The sequence below is a fragment of the Cygnus olor genome, chromosome 1 (assembly GCF_009769625.2).
Source record: "Cygnus olor isolate bCygOlo1 chromosome 1, bCygOlo1.pri.v2, whole genome shotgun sequence".
Classification (NCBI taxonomy): domain Eukaryota; kingdom Metazoa; phylum Chordata; class Aves; order Anseriformes; family Anatidae; genus Cygnus; species Cygnus olor.
In genome coordinates this window covers 61678777-61705449 of record NC_049169.1, presented here as the reverse complement: position 1 = coordinate 61705449, position 26673 = coordinate 61678777, and the positions used below count along the sequence as shown (strand labels likewise).

At 45.0% G+C, this 26673-nt stretch overlaps 2 protein-coding genes across 3 annotated transcripts; both read right to left on the bottom strand.

Annotated features, from left to right (window-relative positions):
- Positions 1-6820: 6820 nt before the first annotated feature.
- SSBP1 (single stranded DNA binding protein 1) lies at positions 6821-11891 on the bottom strand. The gene is given in 7 exon segments (XM_040561249.1): positions 6821-6980; positions 8392-8480; positions 9319-9405; positions 10052-10123; positions 10125-10191; positions 11273-11333; positions 11741-11891. Coding segments are annotated over 7 exon segments (408 nt in total). The 5' UTR covers positions 11765-11891; the 3' UTR covers positions 6821-6972.
- Positions 11892-12050: 159 nt separating this feature from the next.
- Positions 12051-26337, bottom strand: WEE2 (WEE2 oocyte meiosis inhibiting kinase). 2 transcript variants are annotated; one of them, XM_040561233.1, is made up of 12 exons: positions 26296-26337; positions 25525-25896; positions 22448-22647; positions 21533-21581; positions 18459-18631; positions 17688-17809; positions 16687-16833; positions 15855-15956; positions 15436-15521; positions 14339-14509; positions 14112-14254; positions 12051-13235 (listed from the first exon to the last, which is right to left on the bottom strand). In XM_040561233.1, the coding sequence occupies exons 2-12, from the start codon at positions 25855-25857 to the stop codon at positions 13082-13084; spliced, it is 1680 nt and encodes a 559-aa protein (XP_040417167.1). In that variant the 5' UTR covers positions 25858-25896; positions 26296-26337; the 3' UTR covers positions 12051-13081. The 2 variants fall into 2 exon arrangements, with proteins under 2 accessions (XP_040417167.1, XP_040417157.1); XM_040561223.1 differs by lacking the exon at positions 26296-26337 and adding an exon at positions 26126-26256.
- Positions 26338-26673: the final 336 nt, after the last annotated feature.

The following is a 26673-nucleotide window of genomic DNA, read 5'->3' as shown; positions in this document are numbered from 1 at the left end:
GCGCCGCGCCCCCGCCCGGCCCCGCCCCCGCGGAGGAGGCAGCCAATGGGAAGCCAAAGGGGAGGGCGGGCGGAGGGACGCGGTCCAATCGCCGCCCGGCCGCCCGCCCGGCTCCAGCTGCGGAATGTGGGCGGGGACCCGCGGGGCGCGGCCTGAGAGCGGAGACTCTCCCCCCGCGGCCCAGCTCGGCCAATGGAGAGGAGGGGGTGGTGAGAGCGACGGGAGCGGCGGCCAATGGGGCAGCGACAAGACTGCGGCTGCCGCGCGGGGGCCCGCCCCCCCCGGCTGAGGGCAGCGGGAGGGGGCCGGGGGAGCCCCTGAGGAAAACAAAATGCGGGGGGGTAACAGCGCCCAGCGGGCCTGACGGGACGGGCGGCGGGAACGGCGAGTTGGGCAGGGCCGACATTACGAGATTCATTAATCCTCTTCTGACGTGACCAAAAAATAAAAAGTTAATTAAAAAGTTGAACAGAAGCTGTGGTCGGGAACAAGAAGGGAAACCCCAAGCTGCCACACCCCGAGCTCCCTTAAAATATGACTTATTTTAAGTTTCGGTGGCACAAGTGAGCCCAGCACATGCCCTGGGCACATGCCCAGAACATCTGAACACAAATCCCTAAGCTGTAAGTTTGTGCCTGCGGCCATGGGCAGGCTAACCGGAGGTACAGCCCCAGCGGCCTGGCCCTTTGTCAAGGCACTTACACTGTGCCAGCCCTGAGCCCTCGGCTGTGAGATCTGTAAAGGTCAGTTCCTTGTCCAGAAACCTCCCTGTGTTCATCCAATGTTTTCTTACTTTCAAAGCTTGTGCAGCCTCGTGACAACCAGCTGGACAAAAGGCTCTCCCTCCCCCATCCTGTCTGTTGGCTGATATGATTTACTATCTCCTAAAGGCTCTCCTGAAATACTGAGAGGCATGTTTGCTTAGTAAGCCAGCAAAATAAAAGCTGCCTCAAGAGAAGAAAGAAGGTGCTCACTGGGCAACTGCAACTTCATTTGCTCCACAGGCGATGGCCAAGGGCCTCATGAGGACGGGGTTTGACCAGGAGCACTGGGGTGAAGCTTCTTATCCTAACACTTCTCAGGAAGAAATAGTTAAAAGTTGCACTATAAGTAACTCTGTCATTTCCCCCTTGGTTAAAGCACTGACAAGAAATTAGGCATGCTAGGCAAAGAGCACACTGCTTTTTCCAATGATTTCCACTCTTCCTGTATCCCACAAAGTTGTGTCCCTCTCCCCTCTGCGATTGCCTATGTACTCCCTTGTAAGAATCATTGGTACAGCTGCTTTTTTGGTATACAATGCTGCCAAGTATTCATAAACACTGTGGAAGATTTTCTTTTGGCCACAGAAATATTTAATACACAGAGACTACCCATTTGTGGGGCTGCACACTAATCTATAACAAGACATTAGTAACTAATAACTAGACATTGGTAACTAGGTGTCCTGTGCCCACCACATTATTGAAATTAGTATTGAAGGCTACGTTTCGTTTTTGAGCTTCAGTGTTTCTAAAACAACTCCCTGGGACTTCATAATGAACCATGACCAATTGGCCCTGCAGTGGGACAAGTAACATATACTACACCAAAGTTTTTGTGCTGCAGAACCAGTTATTGTTGGGAAAAGAAATACGTATTAGCAAGTTTCTGCTAAAAACTGGCAGCATGTGCAGGGCATCAAGAAGCAGGAGATAAAGTGGAGGAAAAGTGATCCTGTCCAGAGGATATTAATCAATCAACACATGGGACAGCACTCCAATGCATTGTGCATTACTGGTCACAGACTGACTCTACACCAGAAAACACACACACTGGAAAGACGCACAGCACCACAGAAACATCAAGAACATTATACAGACACAACTATCCTCCTAACTTTTTCCCATACTGCTTGGAGGATTTTAAATGCTAGATTTCAAGTTACTAGCATGCTGAAAATCAAGGCTGTTTTTCCATGTTTCATAACTTTCCTCTTTGGGCAGATTTAGCAGGCAGTTTTAAATTCCAGTTCAGCTAATTCTGTGAGCATTTCAGCCTCTCCTTTTGCATAAGACCATTTCCTCACCACAGTCTTCTGAACTCTGTTCAAACCCACTCTCCAACACAGAGGGACAATAGAAAACCAGACCATCAAGCTCCAAGAAGAGAAAGGTGGGGTTTTATTGCATGCAGAGATGCAGCTGAGGGGGAGAGGGGAGAGCTCAACTTTCTTTTACTCACTCTTCTGTTGCCTTTCTGCAAGGAGCAGAAACCCACACTGAAAAGCCACACAGAAAACCAAACCAGCTGAGAAGGAGGCAGCTGTTAAGAAGGTAGAGCTCCAAACAAACATGACTTACTTTAAATATCAAAGAAAAAAAGCTAGCAACAATCCAAGCCTGCAAGTTAAGTCTCAGAAAGCCTGGCAAAGGAAAGGTGCTCTTTTTTCCTTGCAGATCCGGGTTACAGAAGTCGTCCAGTGACTCAGTTCTTGATCGGGTCAGTTGCACAAAGGCTCATTAAATATTTACAAGTGACATTTTTCTGACTTGTGACAACCAGGATCAAGATAACCATCCATTTTCTAAAGCCATTTTTTTCAGGTAAGTTTGAAAAGTCAACCAACAAGAAAAGGAAAAATAGCAACAGAGCCTATCCTATAAAAGGATAACTGTTTTTTTTTTTTTTTAAACAACTACAAATGAAAAGTCTTACCCCTTAAAAACCATAGAAAATGGCCATATATAGAAAAGGTGAGTTTCTACAGCAAAATTCGCACCTCTTAAAGAGCACAGGGCCCAAATTTCAGGGCTAAGAGCAACACAGAGAATGACCAGGCTATCAATTTCTAATCAGTGTTTTCTGGAGATTGTGCTGAAATTGCAAAGTATGGTAACAGCTGATTTTTTAGGTGAGACACAAAGCAACAAGCAGAAGAAAAAATTTTACACACACCAACACACGTTTCCCATAAGTGGATGTCTTGGTAGAAATCCCATGAAAGGTGATTTCTTTGCATATTTGTCATCTGCAAACACATCACTTACACTAGCCAGCAACTGATAACACACTAGCAAAGCAAGTTTATTGTGTAGATGAGATCTGCCATGTGAAGAAGCTCACCATCACCAAGGGAAAACAGGACAGGACCTGGTTAGAACAGCCACCAGTTTTAGTTTGTATGTACAGACATGCTCAACTACTTGCAAAAATGCTCCCACCACAGAAATTTCAGTTAAAAATAGAAGGTGCGCTTGAGAATAGCGAAGTTTTCTTCCCACAATCCTGGCATTATATTCTTTTTCTGACATGAATACTTGTGAAAGATGTGGGATTACCAGTACTGGAGACAGCCCACTGCTGAACCACATAATAGGTACAGTGACAGAAACACAAGATCCCTTTACCAGAATATTCCTCCCTCCTGTACCTAGGGATTTCTCAAAGCGCTAATTCAGCTTTCCTGCCTTTGCAGTTCAAGACCTCTCTGCATGAGCTTTTACCAGGCTCCCACAGGCAACTCCCAGCCTTCACAGTAGCGCTGGGACAGGACCCAAACACCCACCCCTTCATGTGAGGCACCAGTCACACCTTTTGGCTGTGACAGAAGTCAAAGCAGGTACCCGCTGGTAAAAAAACCTCTAGTAATTCTGTACTAGTCCAAGCCCTCGATCACGTTCAATCATGTTGTTACTCTGAACCAGAAACAAGAAAAGTTGTTTGGCCAAAGACATCCAGTCCTGCTTCACAAAGCAGCCCTCAAGTTACCCTGTATGTGGTGGTGGGGAGAATTGTATCTACATTCTCAAATGCATGTCACACTTCCATTAAATATGAAAATGTTCTTTGCTGTCTGATATTTTGAAGCTCTTAACAGCCACAATGCCTGCGGTGTTTTCCCCAAACCAGAGCACTACAGCCACTGAAATGAGCATGGAAGAGGGTTTCATACACCTTGCACTAGACTGACAGAAATAACTGCGTGGCACTGAGGTGCCTCACTGACCAAAGTAGCTCTGCCTCAGCTCTCTTAAGAATGCTCCAAATACGTAAAAGAAATCATCTTTATTTTTTTCTCTCTTCCAATCTATCTTTATAAATACATAAATTCCTTGTGAAGGTCAAACACATCTAAATGCCCCAGCTGTTGCAAGCAAACAGGGCTTACCTTGATCCAGTTTACACAAGAGGTTATCAGGGACAACCAAAAGCTGAATGCCATTCACCGAGGGACAGCACGGAAAAATATTGCCGAGCTATAAACAAGGTATCACTGTATTTAACTTGGTAGATACCGCTCCACTCTAACATTTCCTCACAGAGGAAGTACTAGCCATAAAAAAAGACCCAGCTGCTATATGTTGATTTCACACCTTATTTTCTCATAACCCACAATACTTACTTATACATTAACTTTGCCCAGTAGCTACAAGGCACAGTTGAATGTACAACATTTGCCACCAGTTGTTTTTGCTCTATGTCTATTGCTAGTATGGTCTCTAGGAAAATCTACCCTAATGCAAATAGTGGTGAACAATCAACATAGTGTGTGGCCTCTCAACACCGCGTTCTCACAGTAGAAGGTTGTCTTCGTAGCAGGTATAACACAGCAATCTTTAAAAATTTATCAGCGACTTTATGTAGAACAACTGGAAAAGCAAGAAAAGTTGAAGCTCTTGAGCAAATATTTTTTTTGTTGGCACCCAGTCGTATACCTTGTGTTTACTCAGCTCCGTCCCCATCCTGAGCCATGGGCAGAGACTAGGATGAGCCCTTCGGCACTCACCAAGACGTGCAGGTGCAGCAGTGAAGGTAACCATTACTGCCACTCATTACTCCAAGTTCAGAGCACAAAGCCAGTTCCCAGCTCCAAAGCAAAGCAGTCGTAAGCAGTGTTGAACTCCACTGTCATGGCAGGGTGTAAATAAGGAGGCGATCACTAAATGAACAGGCTTAGCACATTCACTCATCCAGGCCTCCTTGCTATGAAGGAAACTTAAAGAGAAAACTCAGCTTTCAGCTACCAGGAAATTTCTGTGTGGACCAAACACAAACCGTGTTTGGATGCCTACCGTTGAAGTGCACCATCACAATAACCCCATGGCACGGTCGCATTCTTCTCGCCCGTAATCAGGAGGAAAACACAACGCCACTTTCTACTGCAGATCCATAGTCAACCCTCCTATTAGTCACCCTTTCAGAAGCACTGCATGCTACGTAACCTGTTATCAAGTAGACACAAGCACCCTTGGAGGGAGCCCTTACTACCTGCCACCCTAGAACCACCTGGAGGTCTGTGTTATTAGGACTTGACATTGGGTTTCCCTTACACCACCAAGGACTTGGATTTTCTGTCTAGCACTTCCTTTAGACAGAAAAAAACAAACACAGAAGAGTCCTTTGATTTTAGTACTGATTTTAAGTGCTGAGCTTGCATGTCTCTCTCTCCATCATGAAGATTTGCCCCTCACCTTAGGTGCTTTTCTGTAATGTATCAGCTGAGAGTGAAACGAGTGGTCACATTCCTGCTGACTGTACTTCTGCTGGCCTGACTTAAAGGGGGGATAGCAACAGGGGATCACACCAAAATAACACCAGTATGTTATGTTGAACCGACTTTTGTATAGAGATGGAAGAGCCAGCAAGAAGTGGGAATTGCCAGGTTCAACCTTGGGACAGCTATGTTTTAATGCATGCTGAAGGTCTAACCACAAAATGTTTGCCTCTTTCAGCCTCTGAAAGGCTGACGTACTCCTCTCACAGATACTGCACTAAGAAAAAAGGCAGCACTCCCCCCCTCAGGTACGATCGGAGCCTCCCTACAGGCTCAGATCTAACAAAGAAAAGTTATTGAAATTCAAATCTGAACTATTTTAAAGATACCACAGTCTCATGTGGATAACACAGTGAAGTAAGCACTTCCAGTACATCTACACCCTCACTATGCAGCGCGGGGACCAGGATACTAGCTAAAGCAGTAACTTCATCCAGAAGTAATGCAAAATGAAGTTTTTGGTAGTACTGCCAGTGCTCATAAGAGGAACGTAAGACAATTCTATAGGGGAAGAGCAGCGAACAACTACACAGTAGTATGCTTTGTACGGAATCAAGTAGAATGAAATAGAAAATCCCACCAGCTTTGAAGGCAGGAAATTGTCACCCCCATAACGTTTTCCTTCCCTGTTCACATCTACTGTTACAGTGGAATTTTAGCCACTTCCACAGTAATAATGAAGCACTTTTTAGCTTGCCTTGTTTTTTTTTTTTTTTTTACTAAAAACACTACTAATTTTCAGTCTGATACTTAAAACAAAGTCAAAGCACATAACCACCACTCCCCCAGTAAGAGACCCCTGGATGCAGGAATGATTTTCCAGTACCATTGGCCTCCCTTAAGGGACAGACAAGGCAGTCGCTCTGCCATCTCCGCCTGAGGGTAAATGGCAGGAATAGCACCGTAACACAGTACTGGGTTGGGAATGCGGATTTTCAGAGTCACAATATGTCAAAGCCCGTAATAATGAAGACCCAAGCCCGTACCAAAGCAGGCTTGATGAAGAAACAACATCTGATTTGATCAGATGCTAGAATTGACACAGGGTCAGAATCAAATGCACCAGAAGGTGTTTCTTCTACAGGACAGAAGAACATTAAGGCAGATGAGGATATAAGGTTTGAAAGTGGAGATCAGAGAGGTGATTTCAACTTACGTATTCATCAGCTCAAGAATTAATATAGCTTCCTAGGTTATCCTTTCCTTTAAGGAAAAAAAAAGGTCTAAAGTAGAGGACGATGAAGAGAGAAAGCACACAGGAAAACAAAAAGCGCACACACATAATGGGTATCAAACATGTTATTTATTTTTTAAAGAAACTACAGCAATATACACCGATTACAGAATTATGAAGCACTATGATGCACAAGGAATGAATGGCCTCAGTCCAAGCACTAATAACCTCATGCCTTTCTTCACATTAGCACTCAGAAAAATTACGTATCTGAAAAAGAAATAGAGAATTTATACTTCAGGATTGTTTTGGCCCTGTTGCACGCCTGCATATTCACGAAGACAACCTATTTCTGTAAAATAAGCTGCAAAGACATGTATTTCAGAACAGAACATTTCACAAAAATAAACACGTCCACAAAAATAAAACACTGTCTAATACAAGGTTTCCTGTTTATCTCCCCAGAAGGCTGAAAATCCAAGATGACCACACACACTATGAAACAACTGTGCTAACGTGATGAAAGTTGCTGAACAAAGATATCAAAAGCATTTCAAAATAACATTTTCATTCTTTATCTACGATCTCTATCGGTTACAGCTTATTTTGTTATTTTCTCATTTTCATTATGCACTATCATGTCATCAGCCCATGGGACTATAGTATTATTATTTCATCATTATTTTTAGTATTAGTATTTCATCAAGCCTCAGTTCTGAAGCATCTTGAGACTAGGGGATTTTGAACACTAACAAGAAATCATTAGGGTAAACAGTAATTTAAAAACAACAATAAAAAAAGAGGATTTGCTTCTCTCCTCCAACTACTTATAAACAGCAACCTATAGCACTGCTAGCTGGAACTGCTCATGTGAAACTTTGATTGCTATTGTTTTAAAGAGGTTGAACTGTATAAACATCCAGAATATTTTTTCTTTTCTCCTCTATTTTTTTTAGATACAGCTGTATAAAAGAAGCGTTTGCTTTACTACCCAGTTATTTCAGCCTTCTTCAAAAGCCCATGAGACAGTTGCTCTACCCACAGTAAAGCATAGGAACCAAACTGTCCTTAGGCTATCCTCATGCTATTTAAAGATTCAAGGAAAAGTTCAGTTTCCAGTTCTATTCTTCATTGTGTTTACCCAAGGCACAAAACTACTCTGTCCAGTCTGTGCTCTTTCTTACCACTACTGGCTGCGAGACTGAGGTCTTTTTAAATTCTCCATTCAAGTTATCTCTCCATAGAAAATCTTTCACAAACAGAGGCCCTTCAAGTCAGTGACGCCTCCTATCTTAGAGGAAGAAAAAATTCCCTGCCAAACCTAAGAGAAAAGTACTAAATGGACTCTGCTTTGGCTAGAGAAAGAATCTGCCTGACCTGCAGCACTACTTGCCAACATTCTTAAAACATGCAGTATCAGCCTGCTGCACCAACTGGTTTGTGTGAGCGACTACGCAATAGTTCTGCAACTAGATGCTCTCACTTTGTCTCTTCATACACAGTGCCAGAGGACATCTAGTGGCACCAGGCTGGAAACCGAAGAGAGCCTCTTCACTCTCTCAGACTCCCCAACTATGAACTCTGAAGATCAAGACAAACCAAGTTCTATTTCAAAGGTCCTCCACCCCCTTTGTCTCCATTTTAAAGATGCAAAGTGGACTTTGGTGCGTTGTTTCCTTACCTGCAACAATTGTTGTTGCCTGCCGCCTCACATTGTTTTTGTCTGTATATTCACCATAGTCTAATTTCCCTTCAACGTAGAGTCGAGAACTGAAAAGTCAAGAATTTGGTTCTGGTCATAAAAATGTACCACCTCTTTTCTCCTTTATATTTGATTCTGAATCCATCAGGCTTTTGCCTCACTTGTGTGTAGCATGTGTGTTTGCTAGCTTACTGCAGACACTCCTATCTTAGTACAGCTCCTGGTCACCATAACTTGCCAAGAAGCCCTAAAGCATCCTGGCTTGTATCAGAAATAGCGTGGCCAGCAGGACTAGGGAAGTGATTGTCCCCCTTGTTTGTGGCACTGGTGAGACTGCACCTTGAGTACTGTGCTCAGTTGTGAGCCCCTCACTACAAGACATCAGGTGCTGGAACATGTTCAGAGAAGAGCAACAAAGCTGGTGGAGGGACTAGGAAACAAGAGTTATGAGAAGTGGCTGAGGGAGCTGGGACTGTTTAGTTCGGAGAAGAGAAGCCTGAGGGGAGATCTCATCGCTCTCTACAACTACCTGAAAGGAGCTGCAGTGAGGTGAGTGACAGTCTCTTTTCTCAGGTGAAAAGTGAAAGATGTGAGGAAACAGTCTCAAGGTGCACCAGGGGAGGTTTTAGATTAGGTATCAGGAAGAATTTCTTCACAGAAAGTGGTGTTTAGACATTGGAGCAGGCTGCCTAGGGAAGCGGTGAAGCTGCCACCCCCCAGAGGTATTTAAGAGACATGTGGATGTGGCGCTTAGGGACATGGTTTTAGCGGTGGTATTGGTAGTCTTACATGACAGCTGGACTTGATGATCTTAAGGGTCCTTTCCAACCTAAATGATCCGGTGATTCTATGAATTCTTACAGACTGATTATGAAGGCATTATATCATCAAGCACGGTTCACTTACCCTTTCTTCACGTACTGATACGTAACATCCCTGAGGCCTGGTCTGAAGACAGAGATCCTGTGCCATGTTGTCTTCTGACTGATATCACCTAAGGTACATAAAAATAAATCAGATGCCACATCCTCTTTTTCAGGCGAGCCTCAGAAATTAATTTTAACATGTTGGGTGTTCTCAAATTATGAAAACTGATTTAAGAAACAGAACTACACTAGTACTCAATGTTCCACTCATCTGTGTCCAAATAAAAGTGCAGGAGCACAGTTCAAACCAAGAGATCAGTTTTCCTGGAAGCCTACGCTCATACTACAAGACATTTCCCCCCGTTACAGACTCCACATTGGACAAAAGTTAGAGGAAAAAAAAGACAACTGTAGCTACAGACTGATGGAAGAATCGTAGAGAAAATGCATTACTCTTTTTTTTTTTTTCCCCCTCTTGGAATACAGAGTATGGAAGCTGCTGCACCTCTGGCAACTCCAACAAGGAAGAACTGCCAAGTCAGTGCTCTTTCCTCTCCTTCAGGGGAGGGTCAACAAGCAAACCCCTATTCAGTACATGCTGCTGAGGATAAGTCTGTGACATACAAACATACAAGCATCCTCACTGACCTCAGAGGAACTTTTCTGCACCCGAGAGATTTACAGAGCAGCCTGAAGACAAAGCACGGTGCTACTGAATATGTAAAATATGACCACAGAACAGGGCAGAAGCAGGTTGCTCAGTGCAGACTCACCCTCCCTGGGCTTCCTCGTTTTCTCCTGTTCGCCACATCTCATTGGTTGCAAGAGAAAATATGGTAACAGATTTTGCCGTCCACTTGCCTCATGATCGGGTCCTGTCCAACCCGACCAAGTAACTGAACACGATTCATGGCTGAAACACAAGAGTAAATGCAAGAGGAGATGCACTACTGAGTATGGGACAAACCCCTAAAGACTCAATAATCATTTTCAGTACTAGGAAGAGATTAAAGATTTCAAAGAGGTTTACACGTGTGAATTATGATCCCTCTAATCTTGACAAGTCATAAATCATGAGCTCTCATCAAGGACCAAAACAATCACTTTCTACAATTTCTGACCATTTTTCCAGCTTTTGTCACTTTGGCTAATCAGGCCCTGCAGTGGTTACTATTTCATTATTGTTATCACCTCATAATAACCTCATTTAGAAAGATGAAGGGTTTTTGTTTTTTTTTTTTTATGTATTTATTTCTGGTTATCTTTTTCAGACACATCCATACATGACTTGAGACTATACTGCATTAATTTAAGAGTATCTTGATTTTTATTTAACTGTAATAAGTCCATAGTATTTCATTGTCCTTTTCATAATGAAAACAATGCATTTTAAACAACATCACATTATTACACCACATCCTCTAAATTACAGGGTCAACAACTTTAACACAGGTCTGGATGGACACAGGTTACTCCTTCTCAAAGACAAAAAGATGGTGGATGGACACAACATATTCCTCCTTGTTGAGGACAAAGAGCTGGAGATGCTAGAGCACCACTCTATACAATGAGCGCGTGACCCGAATGGTAAACTCTGAAACTACACCTGGTGTGGCCGCAGCAGCACCCAGACAAGCATCCCAGGTGCATGGAAGTCCATGCAACGAGCACACGATGCACGTAGAGGCAGGTGCTGGAAAGCACAACAGCATACCCAGTTCACTGCCACTAATAAGACAAGGCCACCTTCCTGTTTCAGGCTGCACTTTGTCAGGGCTTTTTGGTTTTCCCCCTTAAGTGCTGCTTGACCTGACACAGACCAGACCAGAAAGCTACTTAAGAGTTTGTTTGAAACAACAAATTCTTAATTTCCACAGTCTGGAGCTATCATTCATATCCATTCCTCTCCTGGCATATTTCAGCCATTCTAAACCTGAGATAAAATCACAGAGAGTAACAGCTAAGCATTATCTCAACACACAGGAGCTACTTACATCTTTCGAGTACCAAGGAGCCAACCATATCAGACTCACGCCTTACGAACTGGCGAAACACCTGGAGGAACAGACAGATATTAGCCTCCAAGACAAAGTGCGAACACCACACCACATTTTCTGAGCCCTTGCAGAGACCTTGCAATCACATTCTTTTCCAGCGACTCGTGGGGGCTAGGGGAAGAGCTCAGCTCCACTAAGTGAAGCCACTGGGATTATTCAAAGACTATTTTGTTAATTCAAAGACTGTTCTGTTAAGCTGGGGTCTGACGGCCGCCTAGGAAGAATTTGCAGAGCACAAGTCTGCCGGGGTGTTGCACGCCCCCTTGACTCGCACGCAGACAACCCGAGGCGGTCCCACGCCTAACGCGGGCCTTCCCTTAAACCCCGCGGCCGCAAACTGCAGAGTAACAAGGGCCAGGGCCCGCACCCCCGGAGCACGGCCCCTCTTCCCCCCCAGCCCCGTACCTGCCACGCGGCCGGTCGCAGCATGCCGCCCGCCTGCCGCCGCCAGCGGGATGGGGCCGGGGAGCAGCGAGCACGGCCCCGCCCGGAAGCGGAAAGGAGCCGGGGCGGCCGCGCTGCGCCGTCCGGGGGAAACCCGGCCCCCGGCACCACCCCCTGCCCTCCGAGGAGTGAAAATAACAAAGAAATAAATAAAAATAGTCACTCGGTCTTTAAGTAAAAGGAAGCGTTAAAATCTTTATTTGCACGTTTCGGGTTTTAAAGGGGGATAGGAGGTTAAAAGGCACGGCTGTACCAGCACTTGAGCACAAACTCGGCTTCAGCGAAGCCGGATAGTGACAGAGCTATCGCTGCACGCTCTCCCTCATGGCAGGACACCACGTACATCAAGCTGTTTCAGCTAGACGCGCGACCGACAAGAACTCGGGAAGTTACATTTAGCAGGGGGATGGGATTTATTAAACATTAACATAACGCTTCACATAGGCGACTCCAAAACAAAGAAAAGCCTGACAACACCTAAATGCTTTCTAACTTCGCCCATCTAGGTAGCAAGCTGGATAGTCCAGGCAGGTTGTGGCTCCATGTGTGAGATACCAGAATGGAAATAGTTATACAGATCCACCTGCCAGGACACACTGAAGTCATCCCCTCCCCACTTTAAGCAAAAAGTCCTTTCCAATCAGCATAATCCACATCAGGCTTCAGGAAGCCTTCTGCTAAAGCTTATCGACTTCAGTTCCACAATTTCATGCATGTTGCTGAAAGTTAAGGGAGGGAAAGTTTCCTTCAGCTTCCTCAAGCAAGGCCCCCTTAACTAAAAGCACTTCCTTCACTCTTTATCTCCCTCAGTGAAATGCTGCTCCAAAGTCATCCTAAGTCCACCAGGACTGCTGTGTAACAGGTCTACCTCCTGACATGTAGTTAAAACTATTATTCTCACCACCCTCAATGATGCTGTACTCCTTGTACAACCAGATTTCCTTTGAAAGATACGTAGGTGGCCAGAGTGTTAAGACCACAGAAACATCATCAATAATAGGGTCCATCTAAACAAAGAAGCAGAAATAAATGCCATCCTTCCCCTGTATGAGAAAATATTCTTAGTCTAGAACAAGAACAGTTACACAAGAAATTAAACAGATAAGACTGAGGACAATACTCTTAAATCACATCTTGTACTTGTGAGCTAGTCATTCTTCCCTTTCCTCAGCCAGGATCTCATCATAGAGAATGAGGGAAACAAAACACAACAGGGAGAGCTAATATGGGGTGTTGGTCTGGGCAGGCCCTCTGCTTTCACAGGGCCATTCAGCAGCCAGAATTTTCTTGGACAACACAAATTCAGTAACCCAAAGTAAAGCTAAATGAGCGACAGTTCTTCCCTCCCACCAGGCGCTTGCTGTTCTGCTTAGAGGTTTCAGACTCTGGTAGCTTGGCACTTCCTAATGGTTGGTCCTTCATGAGGGTCTGGGCAAGGCGGGCTGCTTTTAATTCCCTGCAGGGAAGAGAAAAAAAGGAAAGTAAGAAAACTACATTGTGTGTGAATCCCCATCATCTGGGGAAGAAGGCTGTGAACAATCTTGCACAGGAAGGTTACTGCAGTACTGCTGAATGATGACTTTTGACCCCAGGTTTGACATGAAAATTACTATAGGTTTCTCCACAGTTTCTACTCCTGACTGGATCAACTTTAAAGGTTTAGGTAGCCCATGCCTCAGGTCATGAAACACTCAGACCAGCACCACTATGAAGAATCCCTACCTCAGTCTTCCCCTTCCACATTGTTTCACTATTTGTATTGGTGGAACTTAGTGTCATTCCAAGCAGCAGATATCTAATAAAGGCATATACTTCTCCACTGTTTTTCTTCCCTGATGCTTGCTGCTCTCCCAGAGCACTGTCTTTTGTCTACACTGAAAACCTCTTCCACAGCTGATTATTACAATGATAGGGGTGGTACGACCATCTGAGCACCTGGAAACACTACTGCGAAGAACAGCAGTGAGGGAGCATGGGGAAGGAGGATGTCTGCCACCCCCTTGTATTTTTCTTATCTTGCTGTGCAAGACTCCTATCTGTTCAGTAGTATTTTCTTATCTGGCCGCGCATTGTATCAGTATTTTCCCATCACCCATGGTTGCAGTAAACGCACAAGTTCACTGCTCTAGTTCAGCCAGTGTCTCAAAGCCAGAAGTGAACCACAGCTGCCTTGGCGCTGCAAGTCCCTAGCTACAGCCCCACAGCCCTTCCAGCCCCAGGCACTGTAACTGACCAAGTGTTCCTGCATGCTAGGTCTCTCAGCACTGCCTCCCTACATTTAAGCCTGGTGATCAGACCTGTCTTCTCTCCCTCATGCCCACACAAGCCCTACCTTTCCAGCATGGCAGTCTTACACTTCTCCACATTTAGCTGCTTCTGAAGCTGGACAGCTTTTTCAAGTGAAGGACGGAGAACTGGGTGCTTAGTAAGAGCTGTGGCAGAAGGTCTTTCCGCTGGGTCAGGATGGATCATGAGCTAGAGGGCAAAGGAGTTCAGGGTTTAAAACTCCATCACATGCGAACTGGAAAAATCCCCATCCTGTTAAGACTACTTACTCACCTTGAGGAGTTCAAGAAAGCCATTGGGAAGCTTCTGAGGGATCGATGGGATATTGCCTTTGCGGATGTGGTGCCACATGGCCCCATTGTGAGGCAGTGGTCCTGCACCTGCTGCTAGAGCTATTGTGAGTGACAGAGCAAAGATGTCCGCCTTTGGCAAATGGCAGTATTGCTGTAGAGAGAAGATGAACTGTTATACGAAGAAAATATCTTGTTATACTCAGAGATGTTGGGATATCAGCTCAAAAAGCAGCAGCTAAACAAGTATATGATACTGCCTTCACTGTCCCAGTTAGTTTTCTCCTCTTTAGAATAAAAACTTTGGCCAGTAATATTGAATTTTGTAGTATTGTTGGCTAATTGTTAATAGCACATTAGCTTTCACCCACTCATGAGGAGCTTGCAGCCGACACTAGAATCACCAGAGCAAATCTAGGGGACAAACACCTAACAAATGTGCCTCTTGCCCGTACCACAAGGCAGTAAGCCAGGCATACCCAACTCAAACCAAGGACTGACTGCATGTGATATATTGACCAAACAGTTCCTAAATCCACTTGCAGCACAGGAAGATAACGTCACTTAAATATCTGAGCTGATGAACACATCCAGGCTGGTTGTTACATACTGATTGCCTTTTTGCTCACTGGCCAGAGTGACAAAACTACTGCAGGTTTAAGAAGAGGACTTGCATAGTTCCTCAGCTGTGCCTCCTACCTCTCCACACTACCTAATTGTGGTTTGTTGTACAAAGCATTTGCCTGGATGCATACACCACTCAGTCTCAGTAGTCACATCCAACAGTTTTATGTCCACTGGATATGTAACATGAAATGGACTCAAAGTTTTTGTCCCATTCTCCCACTGCAGGTAAAATAGTTGCAATAATCTAAAGTTGCTTCTGAAGCATGTTAGAACAGCATGAAGTACATTAGGATAATACCCAAGCCTATACTATTTCAATAAAGTTAACTTCACTGATTTCACAGCCAGACCTGGCACAGGGAAGAGAAGACAAGGAATACATCAGAATAATTATTTTACTATGGTTGATCTCTCTACATGCTCACCACCCCGTTCTCCCACCAGCAGCTTTACCTCTTGCAATATCTCATTGGCCAAAAACCGTCTGTCTCCTTCCTCCACTTGGGGGTTTGTTACTGATGTCACGTGGCCAAGATCACCTAAAACAAAAGTGTCCAACAGAGCAGACAGAAGTAGATCTCCAGTAAAAACCAGCTTTTTAAGAGCACCTTTTAAGAGCACCAACAGAATAATCAGAAACAGAGTAAGAGAACAAGCCTGCTTCTACACAGGAATCTGGGTTTGGAAACAAGCCAACAAGTTTTCCAAGACTGTCACTTCAGAGGAATTAATTCTGGTAAGTACAAGAGGTATTTAGGATGATGCTATCAGTTCTGTTATGCAAATCTCTTCAGCAACTAGGACATAGCAATATCGAGCAGTAATGGGCAGCCCTAAATTTAAGTCAGTTGTAAAGTAAGCAAAAAGCCTACCGATCTTATACATCACACCGGAAGAGAATTCATCTTCACTGTCACTCTCCTCCTGCCCAGCATGGCCCTCAACTGCCAGCTTGTGACAGATGAAGATATTACCTGCAAGACAGTGAGGTTTAGCAACTATTATTTGAGCAACCTGACTGCAGCAGTCAGCAGTCTGACAACTCTGTAGAAATACCACCTGTCAAGCTAGCTAGCTTTGCAGCCAGGGAAGTTATGCATGAGCTTTCTGCCCAGCTTACATATCCAGCAATACAACTGACAAGACAGTTGTATCTTATGCATAAAATATCCCAGGGTAATCAACTTTTCTGCCCCTCCCTCTGCTCCACAAGCAGAGCATGGGAGCATGATTTCAGCACAAAAAAAAAAAGGAGATCCTCTTATAAGGATGTAACTACATGACTGAAGGAAACATTGCTGTGGATATGCCCATCCTCAGCTGCACAGAAAAGAAAGCTTGTAACTATATTTTGCAGAAACTTCATCCCTCAGTGTAAGCACAGAAGAAATAAACATTCACTTCTCACTGCAGCTCTCACAAAGGTTGAGCACCCTGCAGCAGAACTGCAGCAAATAAAGTGTCTTCTGCAATCCTACTTGCTCTACTAGTAGGAAAGTGATTCCCATGAACGAGAATTATGAGGATCATAAGAATTAAAGTCTGCCAACTATCAGAGAAGGTTCTGTTTTACAGCCACAGCAGTGGAAAGCTTAGAAATCCACAAGACATTCACTTTCTAGGGCAAGATACTCTTTCGTTTAAAGCACTGTAATATATCCAGCCAGCAGTGCTCACAGGGCAAAGGAAGAGTGCTACACTTACTAGGTTTGATATCCAGGTGTACAAGGCCAGAGTTGTGGATGTATTTTAGCCCCATAGAGACTTGTAACAAGATCTCCTTCAGCTCTGCTTCAGAGAAATACTGTCCACGTTTTTCATTTTCCAGCAGTGCATCTTGGAGACTTCCACCTAAGAGAAAATAGTCAAAGACTTTATGGAGCAGCGTTTTTAGAATATAAATTATTGACCAGAGCACTTGCAGGCTTACTAGTGACATCCCTGACCAGACCTGGATATCACCACTTGACACCAGCCTTCCCATTGCCTTGGAGCACCCTGCTGCCTGCCGGGCACTAAGCAACTGCAGTTCTACCTACAGCACCAAACAGGCTGACCTAGTAGTGATGCTGCTGCAAGTCTACAGAGGAGAGGTTTATTACTTTTATCTTTATAGGCATAAAGCAGGTATGCGAACAGTGGAGCAATGAAATTAATCCCACATCCACTGGTGGTAAAGAATGCAACATCTGACAAAGCAGGGAAATTCTGTGCATCTCCATTAAGGCAGCTTGGCTATTTCACAGGACTAGCAAATACCATTGCCTCACTCTCCATCAGTTTTCTTTTCACCGCTTCTCCTTTAGTCTCAAAAGTTCATTCACTGGAACAAAAATACATTCCTGTGTTTCACAGTTACCTCCACCAGATTTAGAGTTACTCTGAACTGCTATCACCAGTGATCACAGCTGCCAGGCTGCAACACCAGACGAGCAAGGAGAGCTACACACCAACACCACCTTTCACAGCTCCTCTGGTAGTCAGAGGTGTCTTTTCCAGCATCTCCCAACAAGCCACATGGCCAGAGCAAACTTGGGTGAGTGTACCACCCTGCTTGCAGCACCAGTGAACAGTTCACCCCATTATTTAACTCCAGTCCTGAGCAGGCAGCTGATGAGACCTTTCTCCTAGCCAAGAGGACTGTAAGATACTCATCTTAAGTGCACCCATCCCAACACCTCAGCCTTTAATAGCACCGTTCTTACCATTACAATGCTCATTTTGGATAATCATGTGATCATCTTCTGCCCACGCTGAGTAGTAGCGCACAACATGGGGGTGGTGTCCAAGGACAGCGTGAGCATAAACCTCACGCAATGCCAGCTGCCTAGAGAAGCATGCACAGAAAAAGTATTGGGGACAGGGCATCAGGGGCTGCTCGGGACCATGAAAAGAGCCATATGTTGTAGCCTGTCCTGGGAGAGGGAAAGCAGAGGTATTTTGGACTACTACTTCGGTTTTGGCAGACTGACTAGCTCTCAACTACTGAAGCAAAGCCCAACCCTTAAAAAGGATGTTCAGAAACACCACATCAAATTAGTTGAGTAGCTGTCAAAAATACTGAACAAGTCTTTTTTTTAAAGAGGAAGAGGCAGATTTGAAGCAATTGCTTCAGTATGTCAGCACGCAGAACAACTGCACGGTCAATACAGATGCAGAAAGGCTGCACAGTGGGGTAGGGCAATGCCACAAATGAGCTGTTTAACAGTTATTAAAGACAGACTGGCTGTGTGGATTTGAGGAGCTTGGTAAGTTGCCATGTCACTTTACAATGCCTGGGGATTCTTCTCTGACATTCATATTCAGCAGACCTAAAGCTGTAACTTTCTCCACCTTCCTACTTGTTAGAGTGACAGCAGCCAGCTTTTGCTCCTACCACACTTCTCAGATACCTTTAGGTCTACACTCCTTTCCCATCACACCTCCCAAAAACACATCCATCATTTCAACCAACAGTTTCTAGCTAGCACACTCACTCATCCGAGGATCCTGCCAGAGGCCTCTTGGAGCGTTTGATGGCATAAACACATCCATCAAGGCGCTTGATGCACTTGTAGACAGAGCCAAATTCTCCCACACCAATCCTTTCTAGCTCCAGAAATTCCTTCTTGTAGCGGGAAACCATATTGCTCTCTTTCAGAGGACATCTCTAGAAGGTCATAAAAACAGCAGAGACAGCAGTATGAGTTGAAAGTCAGATAACATTTGCCATGTTTTTAGAGATGTGTAGCATTTACCTACACAGAGCTCCCATTTTGCTCCCTCTCCCATTCTGGATTCTACGTATGCATGCAGATACGCTTCCAGTCCTTCCACTTAAAGAGGTCGCACTCTTTCTGGCCACCTAACAAAGGCCATCTTGACCTGACTTGGCCAAGATTTTTTTTTTGTTTGTTTTATTTTTAAATCATGACCTGCTAGCCGTAGTTAGAAATCACAGCTAAGGAGTAGGGAAGCAATCTAGTTGGCTGTATATGCCTAAACACCCTTGGGTTATTGCCATCATCTCTTCTCTTGGCAGCCCTGCCCAGTTCCTCGATCCATGGCTGATGAAGTCAGGCAGGGAAGAACAGTGGGGAACAGAGTACTTGTCTTTAGCCCACGTACTGCAGACCTGAAGACCTGTTACCAGCCTTGATAGGTGGACATCCAGTATTGCTGAATTAGCCAGACTCACATACAGAGCTTGGGTTTCAATAAGAGGTATGACTACCCTGGGTCCAGGAGAAACTTGGTGCCTTAGTTTAATGCAGCCCCAGTAACATAAGAGCTGCTTTACTCTGTTAGTCAAGAGTGCCTGCAGCAAGGGCATTCTGCATCAGTCCAGGCTCTCATCAGGCTTGATGCACCAGCTGTGACTAACTGCACATCATCATGTCTCAGTATTTGTATTTCCAGCTATCTCCTCACCAGGAGCCACTTTTCCACGAAGGGCTAAAAGCCTGCAGATCAGCTGGAACATTATTGCTACAGTAATAGACCCCAGGGATATAGAAGATGCTAGTACTGCATGTAGAGTCATGTCTACTGGCAGGGGAGGTAAGCAAAGAAGAAAAGATAAGCAGTGGAGCATGAAGTGAACAAGAGAATGGACTAAGTGGTTTTTCTTTATCATCCTGCATCCCGTACAGGGATGGGGGTTCACATTGGACTGCTTTCCAGATAAACCACTGTTGTGATTGCTGCTAGACTGATATGACCTTAAAGCAAAGAGGTAAAGAGTTGGCTCCTACAGCCAGGAAAATGGGTCCATATCAAACAGTAACTCTTCACAACAGGCTGCATTTCATAAGGCAACTGTATATTACAGTATCTTAACTCAGGAAATAAATACAAGTCCTAGTAGTTTTATACCTGTAGCATGCTCAATTTTAATCACTGAAGCAGAATAATATTTCAGTAAGTCACAAGTAATTTGAGGCTTCCATCTAAAGAAAACAGTAATTGTGGTAGCCCCGGATGTTGCGTGGTAGAACTACAGCTGCGTAGTAAATCTGCCGCAGACCTGTTTTTCTGCAATACCAGTTTTCTCTGCTAGAGGGCACTGGACATTATTCTTCCAGTAAGCCTAAGTACCTCACAGTTACAGCGAACAGTTCCACCTACCTGCACAAGAGATGTTTACTTAGAGGTGCTGCTCAGGAAAAATGGAGCTTTTTGCCACACCTGAATACAGATGTGATCCAGAAGCCACCTGGATGAGTGGTTTTCTTCCAGATAAAATGGAAAAGGAAGGGCAACTGGACCCAGCTCTGCCGGCATGGCTGGGGGTACGGAAGACCTTGCTCCTGCCCCACGCAGCCAGGCCAACACAGCCTGCCACAGAGGTTTGTCAGCAAAGCACAGGCATCAGCAACAGCAAGACAGATTGGTTCTGCATTTTAAGGCAGTGTCTGCTGTTCTGTAACTACACAAACCATAGCGGGGTCTATCATGGACCCAGAGAAGCACAGGCTCCCCAGCTGGACAAGAAAGCCCAGGACAGGGGGCAAGGGGAAGCCCAGAGCCCTTTGCACAGCTCTTCCACCACACCAAAGACCAGCAGGAGTAGAGCAAAGGGCAGCAGCAGGGAGAGGCCCAGCAAGGGTGCACTGAGCTCTTTCTCCAGCACTGCCAGCAAAGCTTCAGTGTAGAGCCAGATTAACACTGATTCACAGCTGGCCTCATTAGAGCCTCATTTGTGCACTGGTCAGAGTGGGATTTTCAGCCAGTGAAAACTTGTTTTCCATACTTGCTATAGCAAAGTACACAGGTCCACAGATGTAGGTAGCTCTGCATTTACTGACACTATCACTTTTCTCTAGATGAGTCCCTTTTTTCTGTACCTCAGCTTTCCTCACACGATGGTTGCACACAGTAGCCAAGGTTGCTAACTAGCACAATATACTGTTTGTGGTATTCAAGCATTAGAAGTATTGTCTTAGCTCACCTGATGAGAGCTACAGCAAGACATTTGCCTTCTGAAGGTGAATAAAGAATTTGCTGCCTCATTTCATAAGTTTGCCATTGTGCCTACTGCAGTTGAAGCTCAGATCTTGATACTCATCCACACCAGAGCCATTCAGATCAAGTCTTTGTGTTTGTGGTACAGGTACATACATTGTTTGCAATATAGAAACCATGTTACCCTTACATCCAAAGATGCTCAGTACACTTGTTCATAGCTATGGTAATGCACACGCTTCTTCAAACCACAAAGGTACTGTCATTATTTACAGTAATATAGCAATACAGTAATTGCTTTCCCTCAAGGCAAGGAGCTGAAATTATTATAGTTCCCAGAATGACCTACTGACCAAAATAGATGAGTCTTAGGATCACTTGTCAAAGTTTGATCTGCTTTAACACAAGTTTCCTTTCAGAATTATTTCCAAGTTTGCCGTCTCAAATGTTAACATCAGACATCCAGCTTGGAATTATTCTGTCAGAGGTACCCATCTTCTGTCACAATGCCATGATTTATTCACCTATTGGAGTTTAAGTTTCATCAAGCACTGTATCTTTGCTAGCATCTTGTGCTCTCTGTAGGAGGTTATGTAGAGGCACTTACCTTGGTACGTAGATCCTGTTTTAATTGGCTTCTTGGGTCAGGATTCCTCCTATAACAGAAGTTCAGGAAAGTCTAGATGCATCGCTTCAGTCCAACCACCAACTAAGATTTGACACGAAAACATCTCACAAAACAATCAAATCCCATCCTACAGATGTATTTTGTAAAGAATTAGTATGCAGTGAGGTTCTAAGCGAAGCCTGAAAGGCTGTAGACTCAAGCTAGGAAGTCTCAGTCAAAAAAAAATCTTCCATATATCAATTTTTGTAGTGCCCACAGGACACAGAAGCATCATTCAGGGCGACTTCCTGCTGGCTACCTTATTTCTGGTGAAGATACATGGAAAATGGCCTTGCATAACAAGCTCCTAGTGATGGAGAAAACTGCCCTGCTGTGCTTTCAATGGGGTGGGGAGAAGCCTCTGTGCTCTTACAGCTGGGGCTATGAAAGACAAACATCATTGTAGTACACAGGTACTTGACTAAGTTTGTGTTGGCTAACCCAAACCAGATTTGGACCAGAGCTTTTGCAGGTCAATGATATCAAGTTCCCACCTTAACAATCTATAAGACATGCAAACATGCACATCTTCTGAGTCCCAGACGTGGGCATAAACCAACCTAACTCCACCCCACCTGTGGTCAGGAGAGAGGTGCAGTTTTCTTCTAAAGCCAAAACACTGGGGTTCACTGTTGAGCCCCCACTTACATTTCTGAACAAGTGAAACTATTGGTTTTACTCCTATTTCTGTTCTATTACCCTCATGTCTGCTGATGTTTGTTTTTCATCAGTGAATACGACTGAAGTGGATGATTCATCATTAGCAAATAAGTCTGGGTACTAGATGTCTCCTTCATTACTTATCTCATTCAAACAGACTCCTTCCCACCTGTTATTTAAGAGCAGTTCACTTACATCTCTCCTCTGACTTTCCGCTTGCCATTAGGAAGAAAGAGCATTTGCCGGTATGACTCTGGTGTAAAGGGATTAATATTGACAAGAGAAGATTGGATAGAGTCATCTGAGTCAGCGCCAGGAGTAAATCTCAGATGTCGGAAGCCTTTGGGTGGGACCTTTGACCCAGGTGAAGGGAAAGCTGTCTTGGATAACAGGCTCTGTATTGAGGGGAGAAAAAAAAAGCCATGAGCCAACAAATGTTTTGTTGCTGCCATGTCAGAATAAAACCACTGCTGTCCTGCAAATGAAGGAGAACTCAGCTCCCTTCCTTAGGATAAGGGAAATCAAACTCTACATGCTTAGTTTAGTCCTGACAGCTTTCTCCTTCTTCCACAAAACGTTAAGTTCATTACCAAGCCCTTTCACTGTTCTCTGCTGTCTTGGGTGAAGGCTGCAGAGACACTTCTACAAGCTCAGTCCTCAAGAGGAACCAGCTGTTCATCTTTCCCACCTACGGAGCCACAGAAATTGCACGATGGTTGCATTAACACAGAAGACACAATTTCATCAAACCTGGACTGTTACATCAGTCTGGCCAGGATGGGTTTGCCAGGAAGATAAGGTAGGACACGACCTGAGTTCCCTTCTGGTTCCTCAGCAGTAAGCAGCATTACAACAGAAAATGTGTTAGAAATATTTGGATATGGCTACTGACAGAATAACCAGAAAACAGGTCCCCTTGAGCAACAAAACTAAAGTTTCAGAAATTAAATTCTGAAGGAACCTCTGTATAGTCTAGTCCCACTTCCCACAAAAGACAGGCCACTAGTTTTCAGCCTACCAGGCTAAATTCCTGCCCCCAAGTAAACCATAACTTAAGAAAAACACCTATCTTGATCCAAAGATATAAAAATCAACTAACTTTGTGATATTTGAACCCTTCACTAACTACCAGCTTTTTTGAAATAAGTCTAGTTTTTCAGTTCGCATCTGACTTGTTTCAGTTTCAAGGTGGCAGTAAGAAGTCCAAATGGGTTTTTAATATACCTCTTTCTCCTAGAGGAAAGCCCTTAGAAAGACCTTTAAATCCAGAACTCTCTACCATGAGGATCATGATACCTGTTTTTTTGATCCAACAGAGTTGCCTCTTGTGATTCTGGAGCCACATCTTCACTGATATCTAGAACTCCTCCCACCCCTCCCTGATGTTTCTAAAGAAAAGGTAGTTGCACTCAGTATTGTGCATCAGCTAAACTGATGCTGCACTGAGGGATATAGTTACTTCTGGGACATTCCTATATTTCAATACCATACTGATAGTTTCAGCTACTGGGTTATTATAACCCTAAAGTCCATCTTGATCACTTTCTCAAGCTCCAGTCTGTATACCCTTGTTCTTTGTTGGAAAGTTGTTGGAAAGCTTCTGCATAGAGATGTATCAAAAGCAGTATATGCTTAAGTCCAATTTACCTGGGAGCCAAGAAGCTCTATAGACTTGTGGCTACGATCTGGTCTAGCCACAAGTCAAGAAGAGGATATGAAATACCATCGCAGCCTGCTGTTGCATGCATGCAGTTTCCATCTGCCTTACTAGAGCTCTATTCCATAACCAGATTTGTCTCCTATAACATCTGAGAGCAGCTGCTAACACACAGGGTGAGCAAGGCAGCTACCGTAGCTATCTCTAGCAATTTGTTCAAGGATTGGGTATGCACACAACATGTAGTTGTCTGCCTGCTCTGCCACACGTCTTAGCTGGGGCTCCAGTGCTTATCTGCATGCAGTTAGACATGGCTCTGCTCATACCCTTTCTCCCACCTTCAAATGTTCCATGATCAGTGCCCCCAGCCACCCTTACAGGCAGATTGAGGCCTTTAGAGCCTGTCTACTGCAGCTTACTAGAAAACAAAGTGGAGTGAGGCCCTTTAGAGCCACTTCCCCCGGAGAGGGGCAGGGCACTCCTCAGTACCTACAGCTGTGTAGTTGGTCATGTGTGGCCATAGAGCCACCCTTCTCTCCACAAAGCCACATTTCTAGAGGGGAGCAGAAACAGAAGCACTTTGATGGAAGTGAGAAGTCAAATCCTAACTCAGAAGTATTAAAGCAACCAGCCTACCAATAGAGGAGGAACATTGCGAGGCCTGGAAGAGCTCCATTTCATCACAAGTCTTGAATGGTAGAAGCCAGCACACACAACAAGAGATATTTAGGAGCAGAGAAGCTGCCTCCAAGTCCGCACTTGCGCTCACAGAAGACAGGATCAGTTGTATTATATTCTATACAAGAAGCTTCATGGAAAGTAAGGGGCCAAGACCATTCTCCTAACAAGCCAGATAAGTAGATAAGTGACATCTTAGAAGAGCAATGCAGAGGAAGACGGGCTAGTTTTCCTCCACAAGCATACATTGATTTGTTGCCCTGAGAACGAACTCCTGCATTCCCCAAGATCACCGAACAGCTCAGTTACATGCAAAGAGAGAAGCGACATCAATGAACAACGAGCTGGTTGGAAGTCTTCCAGCCTCACTAGACAAAGTAACGCCCAGCAGCAACGTCACCCCCAACATGTTCTTTCAAGAGAAAACCCACTTTCATCCAAAAATGAGCTGAACAGAGCATGCAGTGTGGACAGCTGCCTGCCTCCAAGCTCCCCCTGGGGCAATGAGCACCTCGAAGAGGCACATTTGTCCCTCAGGGAGCACAGTGCACACTTCCTACAGAGATGATACAGACATCCAGTGCCCTAAGCAGAGTATGAGGGACACATGGACAGCCAAGGCATATGGCCACTTTTTTTTTTTTTTAAAGTCTGGCTGAACTAATACCAGTTAAGTAGTTTCAACAACAGCTTGGAAAGAGTCAAAACTCCTGCTCCCACACACAGGTTTCTATTCACACTTGGAGAATAATCACTCCATAGCTAAGGAGCCTGCTGTCCAGGTTTCTAACAGAAGAGAAGAAGGCTAACAATGGTTAGCACTAAAAACATACTTTCCACAGAGCTAGAACAGACTCCCCACATCACACGCTCAGCAATACCCCAGTGATGCCACAGACCCTGCCCACCAGGACACAGAGGTGGTGTGTGACATTACCTTGGGAGTGTGTGGGGTGTCACAGAGCTGCAGCTTCTTCCAGGTGATGTGCAGTGGTGTCTCAGCATTGCCACGGCTCCTGGTCACACCCAGGGAAGTCTTCAGGGTAGGACTCACCCAGGCTTTTGTCCTGCTCAGGAAAATCTCACTGAGTTTCCTGTGAGGGGTCACAGGGAGAGGGCTGTCCCCTTGCCAGTTCTGGGAGTCGCAGCTCCTGAGAGGGCTTGAACTCAGGGTATCCTCCTCATGTAGGCTTCTCTCTTCACCCTCTTCTCCACAACTGGAAAAATCCAGCCTCTGAATGAAATCATCGCTGCTGTCCCAGTCATCCATTTCACCATATGAAATGGAACAGATAGAGCTGATCCTGGCCTGTTCAGATAGAGGGAGAAGGGCAGAGGGAGAGGAAGGCAGCATTATTTACACAAGCAGAATAACTGCCCCCTCCCTTAAGGCACACATAACTAACATTTAATTTCATTGATTAAGGATTGTCCCAGAACTCCCAACTACAAATCCTTTCAGCTATCATTCGTAGGACAACAACAGCTTTGACTTCCACTTTGCTGGTGCAAATCAAATAAAACCCAGAAGTCACTACCTTTCCCAGTGAGCTTCCAAGGGAAGTTCTCCACCCACCAGCACTTCATCAACTACTGTCGTCACAGAGACTGAGCTACCAAACCCTACAGAGCAAAGCGCGACAACCCTCCCCCACCCTTCTCTCTCTTAAATTCCTCAAGTAGAAAAAGGAGACTCCACTCCACCTACAGCTGTAAAAGCAGAGGGACCCCTAAGCTGTTACCAAACACCTTACAGGGAGCCCTCCTCCTGCGCATTTATAACCACCTTACACCTGCCCCATTGCTAATGGGAAGCAGCTGGAGCTCGGCAGCACCTGCGTATGGCTGCTGGTGGCTGGGGGGCTGCTGTGGGTCTGGATCTGCTGTGCCTGCAGCCAGCTCTACAGGGAGCCAGTGCTCCCTCTGAGTCATCCCCTTGCTTCTGCACGCTCTTCCCTCCTCCAGCTTCCCGGCCCTGCGGGGAGGTGATGCTTGCTGACAGCCAGGCTGCTTCGTGTTAATCCCACGGGGGATGCAGTCTCCGTGGGCTCAGCTTACATAAACGATCAGTCTGATGGGGACAGAC

Bases quoted from the DNA above. Each gene is read 5' to 3' on its own strand.
- WEE2 (XM_040561233.1), bottom strand. From the start codon at position 25,857: ATGGATGACTGGGACAGCAGCGATGATTTCATTCAGAGGCTGGATTTT. The intron at 15,522-15,854 runs GTAGGCTTTTTG...CTTTTGTTTTAG, and splicing joins CGGTGTGATGTATAAGATCG to GTGATCTTGGCCACGTGACA. The intron at 13,236-14,111 runs GTAGGGCTTGTG...TCTTCCCTGCAG, and splicing joins AAGACTGCCATGCTGGAAAG to GGAATTAAAAGCAGCCCGCC.